The sequence below is a fragment of the Motacilla alba genome, chromosome 6 (assembly GCF_015832195.1).
Source record: "Motacilla alba alba isolate MOTALB_02 chromosome 6, Motacilla_alba_V1.0_pri, whole genome shotgun sequence".
Lineage (NCBI taxonomy): Eukaryota > Metazoa > Chordata > Aves > Passeriformes > Motacillidae > Motacilla > Motacilla alba.
In genome coordinates this window covers 22,804,246-22,822,172 of record NC_052021.1, presented here as the reverse complement: position 1 = coordinate 22,822,172, position 17,927 = coordinate 22,804,246, and the positions used below count along the sequence as shown (strand labels likewise).

Here is a 17,927-nt window from a genome sequence, read left to right as displayed (position 1 = left end):
AGGGTTTTTGGCTGCTGGACTGTCTCAATGTACACATAATCAACAGGTTTATCTAATACATTTTTTAATGAACTATTTAATAGATGTAGATATAACTTGTGGTGTTTGCTTCTCTAATATCGCTAGAGAGTCAATTACCTCTCCCTGTCCCTCTCTCGCTCTGCAGCAAATTCACAGAGCAGGTTGTTAACTCTCTTCTCTCTGGTTTGAAATGTGAACCTGCAGAGTGTGGGACGTGAACGCGGGCGAGATGCTGAATACCCTGATCCACCACTGCGAGGCCGTGTTGCACCTCCGCTTCAACAACGGCATGATGGTGACGTGTTCCAAGGACCGCTCCATCGCCGTCTGGGACATGGCCTCCCCAACAGACATCACCCTGAGGAGGGTGCTCGTAGGGCACCGAGCTGCCGTCAACGTAGTGGACTTTGATGACAAGTACATTGTATCGGCATCAGGTGACAGAACTATAAAGGTGAGGTGTTTCAGAGGCTTTTTATTTGCTGCTCTGTGGTATTTATTAACAAAGATCAGTGACCAGACGGGGAAGATGGCCCCTGGCAGGATCTTCCCTTAGAAGTAGGGTTCTTCCTCCTGCTCATTTGCACTTGTCCCTCCTCAGCTGAGCTGGCACAGCTCATTTACAGAACCTATGGCAAATCAGTTCCAGGTACAGATGCAGTTAAAAAGGACATTTTTTTCCTACGTTCTTTTTCAACTTGACCACTTCCATAACCTGTTCAGTCATTTAAACAGTTGTTGGAGGGCAGCATGGGGGACAAAAGTGAAGGTGAGTGGATAGGAGACACTTAAGTGTTACTGCTATGATCCCAGCCTGCAGCATTAAACCTCAGGAGAGTCTATGTCGTGTGTAAACAAAATCACAGCCCAAGAATGCTAAACCTGAAAGCTAATTTGATACCGTGTGGAAAAAATCTGTGTACAGTAACCCAACCTGCTATCAGTTGCAGACTATAATCACAGGTCATCAAAGGGGTGATTTTCCCAGTCTTAATGGTAGCATCTTCATTAAGAGCATGCTGGATGCATCTATTTATCATACAGACACCATCTTTTGTTAGTCTCTTCGTAATAATTTTGTCTCTGTGTGGTTCCCTCCCCCCTTCCTGTCACAGGTATGGAACACTAGTACCTGCGAATTTGTGCGCACCTTAAATGGCCACAAACGAGGCATTGCATGTCTGCAGTACAGAGACAGGCTAGTAGTGAGCGGCTCTTCAGATAATACCATCAGGTGAGAGACAAACTCCCCATCGCAGGGCTCTGTGCAAGCACGCTGTCCCTGGTGCCCTGGGACATGCTGAGGTCAGGCAGCTGAAGTGCTCTGTACCCTTGTCAGCTTTGAAATATACTTTCTTTCGTATAGAACATTGGGAACTACTGGAAAGAGATATTAGAAGCCTGTTTTACTGTGTTGTCTTTCATCCGCTACATCTCAAGAGTCCCATACTAATCAACAAGTTGCATTTGCTCTGACAGTTCTGGTGTATGAAAGAGTTGGCAAGTACCACTTTCTACTATGTCCTCTTGTGATATTTTAATTGGACTATGTGTCTAGTTAAAGGGGTCAGATTTGCAGTAAGAGGCATTTAATCCTCTGCAGAAATCCTCCTGGGCTCTCGCCAAACTCTTCTTGTGGTACTTGGCACCGGGTTAAGTTTGGAACAGCTGGTTTAGAGCATGAAGTTCACTTTGCTGCCTTTTGCACTTCTCCAGCTGCCCTGGTTGCAGTCTGAGATTTAACTCTTTCTGATATCACAAACCAGAATTTCTCCCTACATCCTGCAGCTGCTGGCAGAGGGATGTCCTACTAACTTCAGGTTGTATGGAACAAGCTTGAGTATTAGTTATGTGATATAAAAAAATGGCTCTGTCATGGAAATGGGAGTAACAGCAACCTCCCTTTCCCTTTGCCATTTTTAAAGTAATTGTCTGCCTTTTGGTGAAACTTGAAAGCTGGACAGCCTAAGCAGGAACCCTTCACAAGTCAGAAGTACTTTTTCCTCAGCGAGAATGATCCATGTTATTGTCTGCCTGTGGACTTCATTTGCAACATGCTGCCTCTACCTGCTCTGCATTCTGTAGAAAAACACTGGTGCCTTGGTTGACATCGCCAGGTCACTGTACCAGATTTTAGTACAGCGCTGTCTGAGAGCATGACCAGGAGAGCTAAAACTTCCATCTCTTAATCAATGGAAGAGGTGTTACAGGCATTGTGAAGGAGCAGCACCACTGCTGAGAACTGCTCCTCAAATAGAAAAAATAAACCTCTGCAGCTGTACTATGAAACTTGGCCACAGAAGTAGAGCAAGAAATAGTTAAATGCTACAGCAGCTAGGGAAGGTTCTTAAATACGCAATGCTAATAAAAATAAATGTCAAAATAGTGATAATGCTAAACAGGAATACAGTTACTTTTATGCTTGCATTAGACAAAATCCCTACTTAATAGATGAATTGTGCTAGAATTTCAGGAATGTCAACATTGAATCTTAATGGAAGTCAAGTTTAGCAGCAGTTGTGAGCATGGCAAAAGACTTACTCAATGCTAAAAGACAGTTTTCTTCCAGCCATTAGTAGAGGGCACAAGTCAGTAGAAGGATGATTAAGAAAAAGGTTCCTAAGTCATCTTTGTGGATGGCTTGGTGCTTTGTTGGTTTGATTTTAATCCACTATCAGATGTTGTGTGCTGGACTTCAGTACAAGCTGATACAGAACTTAAAAGCCCATTATTCTTCAGTTGCAGGGGAAGTTTTTTCCAAAAGATGAATTTGTGATTTCTAGTTTTGCAACTGCAAACATTGAGGACATGTGGAGTAGCTGAGACATAGAAAAACTATTTAGGTTTTGATTTAGGCCAGAAATTTCACCTGCTACATAGACATCACTCTCATTGTGCTAATTTCCATCTAGCAGAAACTGGTCCATCAAGTTTAATCCAATCACTTCGGTATCTTAGCTTCTAGGTCCAAAGTTCCTAATTGCTACAGAGGGGGAAAAAAAAAAAAAAAAAAAAAAAAAAAAAAAAAAAAGTGTAGAAAAAAAGGGAACCAGAGAATTCTGAGAATTTAGGGCAAGAAAATAAAATTAGACAATATCATCTTGGGTTAAGTTTTTAATGAGTGATTGGTCTTCATGTGTCTGTTTCTAGGATGTGCACACATAAGGATCTGATACCAATCTGTTTAGACAACAGCGTTCTTTCTAGGAGGTGGGGATTCAGACTCACCTGCCTTCTGTACATCTCCCTGCTCTGCTTCCAAATGAATTAAAGGCTGGGATAATTGCAGACCTCCCTCTATTTCCAGAAGTTCTCCCAAAGTTATATGAAAGAGCAGTGGTAGTGTTTTTAACTGTGTACATAATTGTAGTGATTTTTTTCAGTTTGTTCTCAAGCCTTAAGTTTAGTTCTTTCACTCTTTGTTCATTTGAATATTTTAAAAAGTTGAAGTTAGAGAAACTTATCAAATCTGAGAAAGACCCTTGGCACCAACTCTGCTGAGAGACTCTACTCTTAATAGCAGTTATCCCCTTTGTACATGAAAGCCCATTTGCCATGTGACAAGGGACATGATCGCTTCTTGTAATCCCATTCAGATAAAACCTCAGACTGGGACCTGAAAGTACAGGCCTGAGTTAGTGTGATGCAGCCTCCCAGAGCTGCTGGCAATTTCATGATCAATGGCAAGGAATGGAAACACATGGCACAAAAGTTCCTGGCACAAGATTGCTCTTCAAACCTTTCTGCACCAGTTAATGTCTGGCATTGTCCATCCTGTTTGCAGTCCTTGAGAGACATAATGCACTCTAGCAGCCAGAGTGCTTTTGGCTGACCTTTGTCATGGAGTTGCTTGCTCTGACCTTGACTGGTGTGCTGTACTCAAGTGAAAACTGTTGGGCCCTTCACAGATTCCTGAAAGATCAACTTCACAGATTGAAGAATCACTTTGAGCTCCTTGTTGGCTTCAAACATGTGCATAGACCTATCCTTTCTCAGTTCTACAGTGACAAAAGCGTTCTGTTCATTCCTCTGTTGTCCAAAGTGAGAGCAACTTCTTGTGGCAAGACAGCTGCAGTCATTATCCACCAGCCTTGGGCACACATCAGCCAGATCTGGATTATTCCCTTGGGAACCTCAGGAATAAAATACATGGGGATGGTTTATCTCTTTCTTTGTCTCTCAAGAAAAAGTGACTGACCTCTCAGCAGCTGTACTTCAAGATGTGTACTTCAAGCTGCTTCAAGATGTGTCACCCAGAGAAATCCCACAAACCCCCAGATTTCTCACTACAGTGAAGTTCATGCCAGTCAGAGCACTTACTGAATGAGCATTTGAGAACATTTGTGACTGCTTTCTTTCTGCTGTGTGTCAGGGAGTCAGAGCAGATACTGCTATTACAGGACTGCTGTATGAGCAGAGCATGTCTCAGCCAGAGATGGAACACCTCTAGACAATACACATCAAAGAATTTCAGTTCTTGTAAGCAAGTAATCTTTTTTTTATCCGTGGTAATTGGGAGTCATGTCAAAGAGCTGGCAAATGTATGGAAAACAAATAGACTTACTTCATAACTGTTTGAAGCCTTTAACTACTTTTCAACGTAGTGTGCAAGTGTAAAAATTATGTATTTTAATTTATTCTCCATGCTGAAAATCTATCACAAAAGCTGAAACTCTGGAATAGTTACATTTGAGAGAATAATGTCTTGCTGGGCCTCTTACTGTATATTGGTTTGGGTGCCAGAACTTATAAAAATACTGTATTATTATAAACAGTTCACATAGAACCACGGGAGTTATTTGAAAGCAAGAAAAAAATGCATTTAAAATAATAAAGATAGAGCATCCATTTTAGCTTATGCATAAGGTGCCTGGATTTCAGATTAAACATACCTTCAGGGGGAGAAATGACAAAGGAAAAGGTCTTGCTAATTCTTGTACCTCTCACCACTATATTGATAACTTAATTTGTCTGATGGAAGTCTACAAATCCAAAATGGGCATGTAGGGCAACAGAAAGGGGCACGTGCCAATATGTTTCATATCAGTTGAAACAAGCTGCCAAGGGGATTAGTAAGTCTCCCTCTCTTAATATCTTAAAACCAAGGCACAACACTTTTACAAGCTATGAACCTCAGTAAAACAAAGTGAGGCTCACTGTGAAGATAACTGGGAGATATCCTGTGTTACTAGAGCTGTAGATACTGGACACAACTGGTTTGTAACTCATCTCCCATGTGTTACTGTAACATCATAGGGTCATGTGGAAAATCATGTATCCATGTAACTGTGGGAAAAGGAGTGATGAGTGTAGTTTGTTTCTTCTTTGTTGTTCCATCATAATCTTTATTTCCGAGTTTACAAGCAAAGACACAATGTTTCACTGCAATGCTAAATTCTTAATTAAAATTCTTAATGCTTCTTTGTACTCTCTTCCAGGCTGTGGGATATAGAGTGTGGGGCATGTTTACGAGTACTGGAAGGCCATGAAGAGTTGGTGAGATGCATACGCTTTGATAACAAGAGGATAGTCAGTGGGGCATATGATGGGTGAGGTTACCAGTGCAGTCAGTGCTTTGCATCTTCCTGTCTGTCTCAGTGTCTCCCATTCTACTTTGTGCATCTTCCATATAAATACAGACTCTCTTTCTGTCATACTAAGAGGACCTTTTCATGGCCAGTAAATGAGAACCATGCTATAGAGCATAGCTTTCATTATTCTTTTGAAATAAGTCCATGTGATTTGATGCATGTGGTCCGGTTCTTGTGCTTGGTAAGAATATCTGACTGACTCAACCTGAAACTTCTTCCAGCTCAACCACTTTTAAGAACAATCTTTTCCATCTGTGGTTGTCTGCAGGACCATTTGGCATTACAGACTAGTTGTATGCACTCCCATGTGTTTCTGTTAGTTAGTACCACCTGCTTTTTATGTGTTTTGCTTTATTGACAGCATATTTTTACCTCCCATTAAGTTCTATAAACTTTACAAAGGGGAAATGCAAGAACCAGGTCTCAAGAGCCCAAGGATTGCTGTAATTTTCCTTAAACTGGTGTATTAACTAAGTTGTACTAACAGTTTTGGGTTTTTTTGTGAGTACTTGCTCTTTTCTGTTTAACAGAGCCATGGTGTTTGTCTGTTTTTCACCACTAGGAAAATTAAAGTATGGGATCTTGTGGCTGCTTTGGATCCCCGTGCTCCAGCAGGGACCCTCTGCTTGCGAACCCTTGTGGTAAGAGCTTTGGATAGAAGTGTTGAGAAAAGTGTGCTTGTTCAGAGCTATCTTGAGCTGTGAAAACTCAAGTCAGTTTAGCCCCAGTCTACAGGATCTTGAAATAATTTCTAGGGGTCTGGCTTTTTTGGGTGTCCAACTTCTTCTAATTTTGCAAGCTGTGAATTTGCAAGCATTAAAAGTTAGAATCTCTGACCTTTTCAGTCCACTCTGGGCTTTTCAACAGTTTTATTCTGTGATTTGAAGTTAATAACTGAATCCATTTTTTAACTCATCCTAGGAATCCATGTGCTAGTGGGTTTACGTTAATCTGTGTGTACCTGATGATGTAGTACTAAATTCTCTGAATCGTTGGCATGAAATTTCTTAAAAATATTACATTCCAAATTTGAGGAACTGGAACAAAAACAGACTTGGGATTGCATTTAACTGCCCTGCCTTTTGGGTGCTTAAAGAAAAAGCAGGACAGAAACAGACAGTGAAATCACCTTATGGTTAAACAGCAACTACTGTTTTCATGCTGTCCACTGGTTTCTAGTGCAGGTCAATGATGGTGTGGTTAAAATGTCATTATGTGAGTGTTAACAACATTGACAGTCATGTTTAAAAATGGCTCTTCTTGGTCCTAGAATAATGTGGGAGAATTGTGAGAAAAATGCCCGGACAGCCAAGGCTTTGGGGTGATTCTAATAAGTGTTCTTCCACCACATTCAACCCAAAAAAAGGGCACTGTTGCTGGGGATAAAGCAAGATTTCAACCAGTTCCAAAATCTCATTGAAAAATAAGTACTATGTGGTTTTATTTCTTAGGTTGAAAGTGTTTGGGCAGTGTTTCAGTATATATTCAGGTATATATTAGAACTTTTCCTACTGTGGCTCATGACTGTAGTCTGTGCTCTAAAGCAGGATCATACCAAGGCTGTGTGATTCTCTAAAAGTGTGGTTACTTCTCACCAGCTGAGCTGTGCTGGCTGACCTTGTGCACACTCATCAACCACCTGAATTGCTCCTGGTGTAGATTTCACTGAAGTACTTTACATCACATTTGGTGTAGGCTGTGAGGTTACTGGGACTCAGCTGACAGGCAGTAAGATGATTAAGTCATGCTACCCTTTTCCAATCATGTATTTGGACCATCAGCTACAGGACCAGAGTCCATGAGAGCTTTGGATGCCCGCAGGTGCTATGTTGAAAAAACTTCTTGTTAGCCAAATAGAAGTGCAAATAGTTTCATGGCTGAAATCCAGAAAAGCCCTTTGTCATTGGTCACCCAGCTCCAAGCTGTGGAACAACAACTCTGTGCCCATGAGCTCCTATTCTGAGAGTCTAAGACTTTAAACTCGGTATTAGTAGTGTTTCTGCTCCAGCCTGAGACAAATGTGTGCCTAGTAACCTGTAGACTTAATTTAACTGATGTGATTTCCTCTGCTTTTTCCAGCAGTGGACAGCCAAAGTGCCCCAGCTAATTATATTATAAATCAGAAGCGATGGGATGGAAACACTGTAGGAATCTCAACACATGGATACTCATAAATCCCTGTTTGATAGCAATGGAGGGGGCCAAAAGCAGGGTGGGGAGCAGAGGAAGCTGTTGCAGTGCTTTTAGGACTTTTATGACAACAGGGTGTCCTTATACCCGCTTACCCATGCTTTGGTGTTTTTTTCCTCTTCCCTCATCCTCCAAAATTAAACCTGGCTGCACAATGAACATCATGAGTCTCCTGCTGCTTGTGTTCAATTTTCAAACAGTAGGAGGAAAGTGCACAGATAACAAATGTTCGCTGCATGCCAGGTCCCTTCCAGTTTTGTCTTCCGTTAGCTGGAACAGTGGCCACATGAATTTGACAGAAGCTTTCCATGAACAGAATAAGCTCCTGGTTCAGCTTTCCTTATGACATAAACAGTCCAGGTAGGGCAGCCTTACTTAGACCACAGTGACTGGGATCAAAAAGAGAGTTTTGAAAAGAACTTTTGAAAGTACCTCTCTCCCCCTCTCTCTGTCTCTCTGTCTCTCTCTCTGTCTCTGTCTCTCTCTCTGTCTCTCTCTCCCTCTTTCCCTTTCTCCCCCCCTTCCCCCCCCCCCCCCCATCTCTGTGACTAATCCATCAGTGGATCTGACTGTTGTAATGATACTTTTTGGAAGAACTTCTTTACTGCTATAACACAAATCTGGAAAAACACTTCCCTTAAGAGTAAGTGGGAAGACAGAAACTCATAAGGTGTTTATAAAACAAACTCAAAGTTAGAAGATCAAAAAGGTTCCATTGATTAGAAATTCTAAAAAATTTATCTTAGAATCTGGCTTACATTTGCATTTATTTTTAGATAATTTTGATTAAAGATTCAGAAATTCACTTTAAAGCATCTGTTGTACTTTGTAAACTGAGCTGCATTTTTATAGTCTTGTACTATAAGACAAAGATTTCCCCTTTAGTAACTAGTAATTCTCTTTTGCCTAAATGTTTGAGAAACCTGTAGATTCAGTGTTAAAAGTATTTTAAGACATGTTTTTTTCCTGACCCTCAGAAGCCTCTTACAATGTGTGAGCACTAAAGAGAAATGTGTGTTCATGGAAGAGACAGGGCTCACTGTCACTGCACAGTTTCTGTTCCCTGGTGACTAAGGAGGAAGCCACTGCTCTTGGAGTGTCATGAGCACCAAGAGAAAATAGGCAACACACAAGTGAAAGCAGAGTGGATTTGCTCTGTGAAATCCAGGATCTTGCCATTGCCTCCTGTTAATTGTGGCCTGAACTCTTGCCAAATTGTCATGCCATTTCCAGTCAGCCTCGGAGCAGAATGCAAACTGCCTATAAAGAATGCCCTTTCTAGATCATATTTTTAGAACTGCTTAGGAGGAATGACTGCTGTGTCACTGGACTTTACAACAGGCTCCTTAGTGTCCTCCAGTGTTAAGCTGTGCTCTCTTCAGCAGTGGCAACAATGCCGAGTCTTGAATGCAAAGTTCTCATCTCTTACCCTGTAACCTTTTGGACCTGGGAATGCTGTAATTTCAGGAAGGAGTTTTGCCATGGAATAAGGAAGACAGTGCACCTGTCAGCCCAGCAGATGGAATTATGTGGGGAGGGAGTTTGGTTTGTTCTGCACAGTGTATTTCTAATATTGGGATTTAAGGAGTAGTGGGACAACTGGAATGTAAACTTCCTGCAAGTCAAGTACTCAGATATTTTCCTTGTACTCAGACTTCTCCTTGACGGAGGGTTTAATTTATGCTCTGTGATGGTGATGCACAGTGTGTCATCTGGGGTTTACTGACAAATTAATGTGACACTAAAATCAAGCCCAAGTTCATCTTCCCTACTCCATCCCAGGTGCCAAGTGGTTTGCAAAGTAACATGCTCTGTCTCCCACTGGCATTTCAGGAGCATTCTGGAAGAGTCTTTCGACTTCAGTTTGATGAGTTCCAGATCGTCAGCAGCTCACATGATGACACCATCCTCATCTGGGATTTCCTGAATGACCCAGCTGCCCAGGCAGAATCCACTCGTTCCCCGTCCAGAACATACACTTACATCTCCAGATAAATAACACTACACCGTACCTCACACTCGCACAGGTAAAAAAAAAAAAACAACAAACCTTTAAAAATAAGGTGAGGCTCAAAGGTGGCACTGAATGTAGTGTGAGCCTGCTGTTTAAATAACTGGCTGGGTTTAGCAGTGTTTGTCATCTTGGTTATACAGTAATTACAGTGTCCTGTAAAAGGACTGGAATTGTTCTGGTACCTTAGAATAGGGACTTTATTTTAGGATTTGTGACATGTGGTGCCTATGACTCCCCCTGAAGAATTCCTCCTCCTCCTCCTCTGTCCATCATCATCAATAATTAAATCAGTTATACTGCTGTCCAGAAGGAAGAAGGGTTTCTGCAGAGCGAGTAGAGCAGCTGCTGCCTAACAAGAGGATGCAGATGGCCTGACCCTGGGCAGTTGTCACCAGGCAGGAGGGTTTTGCCAAGAACCTCCCTCTGAAGTGATGACCATTCTCCTCACTGCAGCAAGCTGATTCAAGATTACAGTTTGGCTAGGGGAGAAGACACTGAGGCACAAGCCCAGGCAAATTAAATCGAGATGCATCAATGTGCAAAATAATTTACGGATAGAGCCTAGCCCTTGTTCTCTCTCGCGTAGCATGGATGTTAAATTATTCATATCAGAGCCTGGTTGGTTTGCTCATCACCTTTTGTCTTGGCCAGCACAGTGTGGGGAGTACAAAATGTTTCATATGTTTGGGTCAGCTGTAGAGTGACTTTGATGCATATGAGTGAAGTGGCATAACATGATTGCATGTGTGGGTGGGTACATGCACAATTACTGTTAATAGCAGTAAACATAAGAGACAAGAATGGCAGAAGGGCTGACAGGCTTCTGCAAAGGGGTGTCCACAGTGATATTTTCCCATGAAAGTGCTCTGTCATGGGGCACATCCCATGTCCTGTTTGGTAACTGTACAGTGATGCTCTGGACCTGTCAGATCTTGATTTTCTCAAACACTCTGGTCAATCAGATGTTATTTTAAATCATTAAAAGGCTTAATATGAATGGGGTTTGTTTGGTTTGTTCTGTTTTTTGTTCCCAGGACTCATTTAAGCTGCAGTATTTAAATGCCAGGACAAAAGAACTATCCACGTAACCAATACATGCTGAAGAGAGAGGCTCTCAGACTTGTTTCTGGAACAAAGTTGGCATGCGGTTGATCTCAGACAGGGTCTACTCAGCGCGGCTGACTGCTAAAGTGCTGCTATATCAGAAGATGACTTTTATCTTTCATGAACAAATAACATTTTTAAACCTTCCCATCCCTTTCTTCCCTCATTCCCCTCTTCATGTTCACTCTTCCCTTTACTCCACTTGATTCCCCTCCAAGCCCAGTCACCAATGTCCTATGAATATATTTAAGATGTCGCCAGAATGTGTTGCTTTGCTGTTAAGCAGAAGACTTACAGCCACAGTGCATCCTGCTGAGAGTCACTTCAGGGTGGGTGGGAGGGTGGGTGGGTGGGGAGGCTGCTACTCTCAGGCTGAATATCCATTGCTAGGCCTTTGAAAAAGCATTCAGCTCTGAAGAGCAGCAGAAACACTTATAACAGCCAGACCATCATCCCCTCAACCCCAGCTTCCCTGCGGCTTTTGGCTGTTCTGACTGCAGACTTATTTTTTGTGGAGAGAGGACCCTTGAAATTTGACTATTATGAGCCAAATCCATCTCTTTCCTCTCCTGCCTGCTATGCTAACCCTTTGGAAGCTGGATGTCTGTCGTAGTCTCCCCTTAACATCAGCTTTGCTGGGGAATGCTAGTCAATGAAAAGTTAAACTCTCTCCTGCCAAAGTCCCAAGCATGATGGACTGGGGCTGAGATCCTGTCCTCCCCCACCCCAGGTGAACTGTTGGCCCAGGACAGTATTTCACTAGCAAAGGGATTGTCTGTACCACCTTCCTACTGCTGTACTCTGTGAAGACAGTATGTTGCTGATGGCTTATGAATCATTCTGTAAATTGGAGAAAGTTTGAGGCTGGGCTGAGAAGGAAAGCTGGGCATTGCTCCTGTCTTTCCATTCCTTCTCCCTCAGAGGGTCTGTAGATGGGTACTGGAAGAGGGAGCTGTTTAAAATTTCATGGAGCTCTCAAGGGCCACCCTAGAGTGGACACACTACACAAACTTTCTGGCCATGACTATAAGACTTTGCCTCACTTGAATGAGCAAATGCACACCCTGGAGATGGTGGTTGAGTAAAATGAGTTGGCCATGAGGACAATCATTGCATTTAGCAATGACTCCGGGCCAGTTCTGCAGCATTTCCGGGACTGGCATTGCTAGAAGGGATTGAGGTGTTTTTGGTCTGCTTCTGTAACCTGTGTACTGCCTTGCAGTTTAGGGACACAGGCTGATTAGTCTTTTTGCTGATAGCTGAGGTGGGTCTTTGCTTTCTGGCTGAGACTTCTTCTAATTGTCATTGTTTAGAAGACAAAAATAGCCCTGAAGAGTAGGTACATGAGAAACAATTCTGCATGTCTGAACTAGACAGAGGTCTGGGGGTGAACAGCTCTCTTCACAGAGCTGGAACAAATTGCAGCTGGCCTGCATTTAGATTAGAAATTACTCTGTAAATCAGTCCCTGGCCATTCCAGGTTTAGGCCCAGATCTTCTGCTGTAGGTCTGGAAAAATCCTCCACTGCTTTTGTGGGGAGTTGCTCTAATCCCACAGCAGGAAATCAAGGTCCTTTGTCTCTGGGCTGGAGGGCTCCCTGCTAACTGGCTTTGTTAACACCCTCTGAACCTGGCAGATGGGATTTTTTAAATAATTATTTCTCATCAACTTCATTTTGCTGGGGAAGCTGTTGCATTGTTTCTAATTGCTTGGGATGCACTTTTTCCACCAGTGAAATCTTGCAAGGAGCTGGTCCAAGAGTCTCCAGAGAGCAGTCCAGAGGGCTTGAATAATTTAGGTGATAGCTAGGACAGACAAGAAGGCAGTGGAGTTAGGGAGGAGGGCAAAGCTGGTTCTTGGGTAGTATGTAGTGCATTTCCTGAAGCATGTGGGCAGCAGTATCAAGCATCTCAGAGCATGTGATGACACTCCTCTTTTGTGTTTGAACTATTACTGTAAAGGAGTCAAACAGGTAAACAGCTCTGCTCAGGTAACAGAGTGACTTATCTCTGCAGAGTCATAAATAAGTTCTGAGTCACAATGTTTATCAACAACTAGTTTTAAGTCCAGGAAGGCTGTTTTGGCTTTCAGGCAGCTCTACATATCATGAATACTGCAGTCCCAAAGCCAAAGTGGCAAGGGAACAGAGAGAATCAAAGTTCACATCCCAAACTTAGTTCAGTTCAAGTTCTGAGTCTTAATACTATTTTGAGAGTCCCTCTAAGTTCAGGTATTACAAGGTCTGCAGCATGGCTGCATATCAGCAGGGGTTTATACAACCTTGGGTGAAGATTTAATAATTATTTTCCTCAGTTTGGTCATCCTCTGTCTTTTCCATTTCTGTTACTGTAGAAAACAATGATCTGTTACTCCAGCTACTGAAGGCTGCAGAACTTACTAATATTTTAATTACATCTTTGTGACCAGCACCTTCAAGGATGTGTTGTATTTTTGCTGGTTGAGAGAGTTTGGGAGAACTGGCAGACTGGCTGGCCAAACACAAGAGACACCACCACTGCAAGTTGTCCTTGGTTGTCATAGCCCTGCTGCTCTATGCTGCTATTCTGCTGGGTCTTCAAGTGGCACCATTCTTGGTACTCTGCTGTATAGAGCTCTTTAAGGTACATTTAGCAAGCAACTGCTGGAATCCATTTTTGGCACATGGTAAGAAAGGTGTGTCACCCTCAGGAAGGGACTGTGTGTAGGTACTTTAAACAGGACTGCAGAAGGGTGAGGATTCCTACCCCACGCCCCGAGTTGTACAAATTTTCTGATGGCTAAGAAGGAAACTGAAGTTAACTGATCTAACTTGAACTTGAAACTGCCACAGCCTGACATTTGGTGGTGTTTATTATGCACCCAGGGAGGAGCAATCTGGTAAGTAGATCTCCCAATGTCAGAAGAAAGTGGCTTTTTCAAACTCCCTTCCCTTCCCTTAGGATATGTGTGCATGTGTGTGTGAGTGTTCAAGAGTGCATGTGAGAGAGAGGTTTCAGCATGAACAGGATGGATAATCGCTCAACCAGATTGGAGTAATAATTGCAGAGTTTATAATGAAAAGAACTAGAACATGCCTGCTGAAAGGAGATAAAAAAGGGCTGGAAGTGTCTGTGGGCTTTAAGTGTTGCACATTGCTTTGAAATGAAATACCTCTGCTGCTTAGAGATCGTCACTTCTCCAACAAGTAGGAAGCTCATGCTAGCCTTCCACCTTGGATTATGGGATGGAAAGTACTGGAGATGTGGAACAATCTGTTGTGGCCACACCATCTCCTGCGTGTGACTCCTTTGCAATAGGGCACAGTTTTGCTGCAAATATTTCTCGTCCTCAGAGGAACACAGCTTGCTTTCAAATATGCAAATAGAAAATGGCATGAAGGAGATTGCAGTGAGATAACTTCTACAGATGTCTCCTCTGGAGCAGCTCCCTCTGCTCCCTGTTAACATTCAAGGACAGACACATCCACTGTTGGAATGGAAGGATTCGGGTGACAAGTTGAGAAGTCTGTGATCATCAGAAACATTGAAATGCTTTACACTTGTTTCTAAACTGGAAGCTGACTTGGACCACCATGCTCTACCTACCCACCTCCTGCTCCAAAGGACCCTTTTTTCTTTTTCTTAATTTTTTTTGAACACTGAAAAAGCTGGAGAGTATCATGCACATTTCTCCACTCCCAGGTATGTGTATCTGCCCCCTCCACACGTCCCTTCCTCAGTCTGAGCAGAGCTCCAGGCTTGGTTCTGAGTTTTTTGGTATCCCACCTCCAATGGGAAGCACCTCTCTAGACTGGGCTCTTGCCTAACTTTGTTAGCTTTCTTTAACATGATTTTATATCTGCATTTTGTGGCTTATTATTCCTTAATTCACTGGGAAAGGGCAATATTTGCATTTAATAAATCACAAATACTAGCAGCTCTCCTTTGCTAGAGAGGGGAACAAGAAAGAATGTCCAGCCTTCCTACTGCAGGCTTGCTCTTAACTGTGGGAGGAAAAAGAGGAGATGACCCAAGTGGTTGAAAACTAGGCATATGTGGGGATGGAGATGGATCTCTGCAGAAGTGGGGACAGTGCTGAAAACAGATATTTTAGCTTGTGTAGTTGGCTGCAAAAAACAGGTTTTCCATGATCAGAAGTCATCAGGAGGTGATCAAGTAAGGCCTCCAACTGTTGAACTTGCCAGCTGATGCCCCTTTTAGGATGCAGTGGAGACATAAGGAGAAAGGGATGATCTAAACTATGCTTGCCAAGAGAAGAATGAGCTTTGCCAGGGTCTCCAAGTGGCATGCATGATGCATTTGACATGCTGAGCTTTGCCCTACTGTTCCCCCCAAAATGATAAGCAGCAACTTCCCAGAAGGAGGGGGGAAACAGCAAGTGACCCAGCTGTCCTCAAAGGAGATCTCCATATGAAATTTGTCTGTGCTGCTGGAAAATACCTACTGGATTGATGGGCATGAGGGGGTTACAGTCTTTGTGCCCCTCCTTTTAATTCAGAGGTTGGAGCAGCAGGTCCCTAGGGTGTGTTCCTTCTCCAAAATCCCAGTAATGAGTTGGGAGGAATGGCTACCTGCTGAGACTGAGCATTTGGCTTCCCCTCCATTCCCCCCTTGCCCCATTTTTCTAAAAGATGAGGTGTAGCCAAACTACTGGGCAAAATTCCCAAAGCAAATCCCATGGGGAAGCCTTGGCACGCTGCCAGAATGGCTTGTCCTTTGACGGTCAGAAAACTCTTCCCATGACTTTGTTCTTGTTTCCAAAGATCACTGGGCCTCCACATATCTTGTCCAGCAGATAACCCATGGGAGTTGGCAACGCTGATTGATCCTTAGGGATGTTAAGATAATACTCTCAAAATCAGAGGGATTCTGATGTACATGGATGTGCAGCAAGCCCTTTAGATACTGTAGACAGCTCCTAAATAAGTCCCTTTTGTTAATAGCCTATCACCCTAAGAAATACCTTGATTTCTGCTCAAGCAGGAGCCAAGTGCAGCTGTGGCCAGAAAATCAGCATGAAATACAAGTCTTCATCACAGAGCAGCTGTGCTCGTACCTGCACAATGAACAGTTTCTTGCCTTCACAGGCAAAGTGTTTTAACCTCCTGGCACTGGGGCACTGGTTTACCTCTGAGCAAAACTCCACGTACAGGAGGTAGGTCAGGGGGCTATTTGCAGTGGCTTTTACAAGGAAGTGCCTATGAAAAATTTTGGGCAATTCAGTGTGAAAACCTGGAGCTGCTTTTGAGTGTAAAACGTTGCTTTGGCTATTGTGTCTTTATCATGCGAGGCACTGCAGGACTTAGCCTAGCCCCAGTTTTAGCATGGCAGAACAATAGTGTGGAGCTCAGCAAAGTGTATTGTCCTGTTTCTTCCCATCATTTTCCATCACTGCATTTAGGAGAGCTGCATGCCTGCCAGGCCAGCCTGTGCTGCATCACTCCAGCCTGCTCAGGCTGGGGGGGCTGTGGAAGTGAGAGAGGTGAGAAAGAACATGGTTTCTCCAGAGTTTTCTGTTTGTTACTCTGCTATATTTGTTATCTGGATTCTTAAGTAATGAGTGCTTTGAATTTTGTGATTATGTTACGGTGATGTGTAGTTAATGTACTAATGTTCACTTGAGCTAGGATCATGGTAACAGTGTGGTTTGTTTTTTTGTTGTTTTTTTTTTTTTAAACTGTTCAGAAAATAACTTAAATACAAAGATTAAGCTGTGAATCTCTCCTGTTTTCCTTTTGGGGGGAAAGATGCTGTCAAAATACCAATCCCGTATCTTCCTCGAGCCCATGTGTGTGACTCACATTTCTGCTACACATGTACTCTACACAACATCTGCAGTGTAAACACCTGGCAGTGCTGGGGATGGAAGGTGGACAGCTTTGCCCCAAGCCTGAGGTGGATGCAGCTTCAAAGGACACAGTCTGCAGTAGCCAGTCCCACCTCAGAGCTGCTGCTCATTGTCAAATGCAGCATAAAAGACTTGCCCTGGCAGTCAGAAAAAAAACCACTTATTCCTAAAACCACAGCATACTTTTTAACTAACATTCTCTCCATTCATAGTTAATGGCCTCTGGCTGGGGCAGATGAGTCTGCCCTGTGAGCCAGAGAGTGGATGTGACTGATAGAGAAGAGTTGGAGCCATCCTGCCCATTAAAAAAGCGTGGGGGAAAACCTGTAAAGACTTTTGTTTTTCTGGGTACTGTTGCAAGATCCTGGTAGGAGAAGCACAAATTTGTTTTATAAGCTAATCAGAATCCTGCTGTTCAATAATGAGTGAGTAATTGACATATCGCAGCACCGCCACGCAGCTCCATGGCTGGGGATGCTTCCACGCTCACCGCTCGCCCAAATCAAAAGGCAAGCACCCTCGCCCTCAGAATCCCTTCCTCTTAAAAGTGCTCCTTGGATAGCAGCCTTGGATCTTTCCATTTTACTTAACAGCCCCTTTTAAAACAAAGGCCACTGCAGTTTTAAGATCCTGACTCCAGGGGTGGTCAGAAAACAAACAAACCCCTGCACTCCCGACATCTCTCTCCCTGCTGGCTCCATTCTTGGGAGCCAGCGGGGGACTGGAGATTGTGAAGGCTTCTGCTTTTCTGAAGTGCTGGGAGCAGGATTCTTGTCACTTCCAATCTCCATCCCTCTTTGTGACAGGGTTCCCAGCAGCCCCCGTTCTTTATTTGGCAAGGCTTTGGTGTTCATATGTATGTGTGTGTGTGCACACATATATAATAAATATTTTATATACATACTTACATAGAATATGTAGCATACATATTTACACCGCTCTAACCTTTTCTGTTCCCTCTCTGCTGTTTCCTCCCATCCAATAATAAATTTGGAAGAGGAGTTGCAGTGACAGGCTACATCCATTGTTTTGGATTGGTCTGTAACACAGAATGCAGCTTGATTTCAATAACCTGTGAGTGCCAGCACACACAAAGGAGACCCCTTGCATACCCACAGTCCCAATTGTCTGTGTGTACCCATACAACACACATACTGCCT

At 43.2% G+C, this 17,927-nt stretch overlaps 1 protein-coding gene across 11 annotated transcripts in view; it reads left to right on the top strand.

The window, feature by feature from the left end:
* Positions 1 to 11,252, top strand: part of BTRC (beta-transducin repeat containing E3 ubiquitin protein ligase) — a 115,448-nt gene extending 104,196 nt beyond the window's left edge. For all 11 annotated transcript variants that reach the window (XM_038141746.1, XM_038141741.1, XM_038141751.1 and 8 more), the window contains 6 exons: positions 226 to 475; positions 1,137 to 1,255; positions 5,460 to 5,570; positions 6,175 to 6,253; positions 9,636 to 9,829; positions 10,851 to 11,252. In XM_038141746.1, the coding sequence (XP_037997674.1) occupies positions 226 to 475; positions 1,137 to 1,255; positions 5,460 to 5,570; positions 6,175 to 6,253; positions 9,636 to 9,797 (721 nt within the window). In that variant the 3' untranslated portion in view covers positions 9,798 to 9,829; positions 10,851 to 11,252. The remainder of the gene's footprint in view (positions 1 to 225; positions 476 to 1,136; positions 1,256 to 5,459; positions 5,571 to 6,174; positions 6,254 to 9,635; positions 9,830 to 10,850) is intronic.
* The last annotated feature ends 6,675 nt before the right edge of the window (positions 11,253 to 17,927 follow it).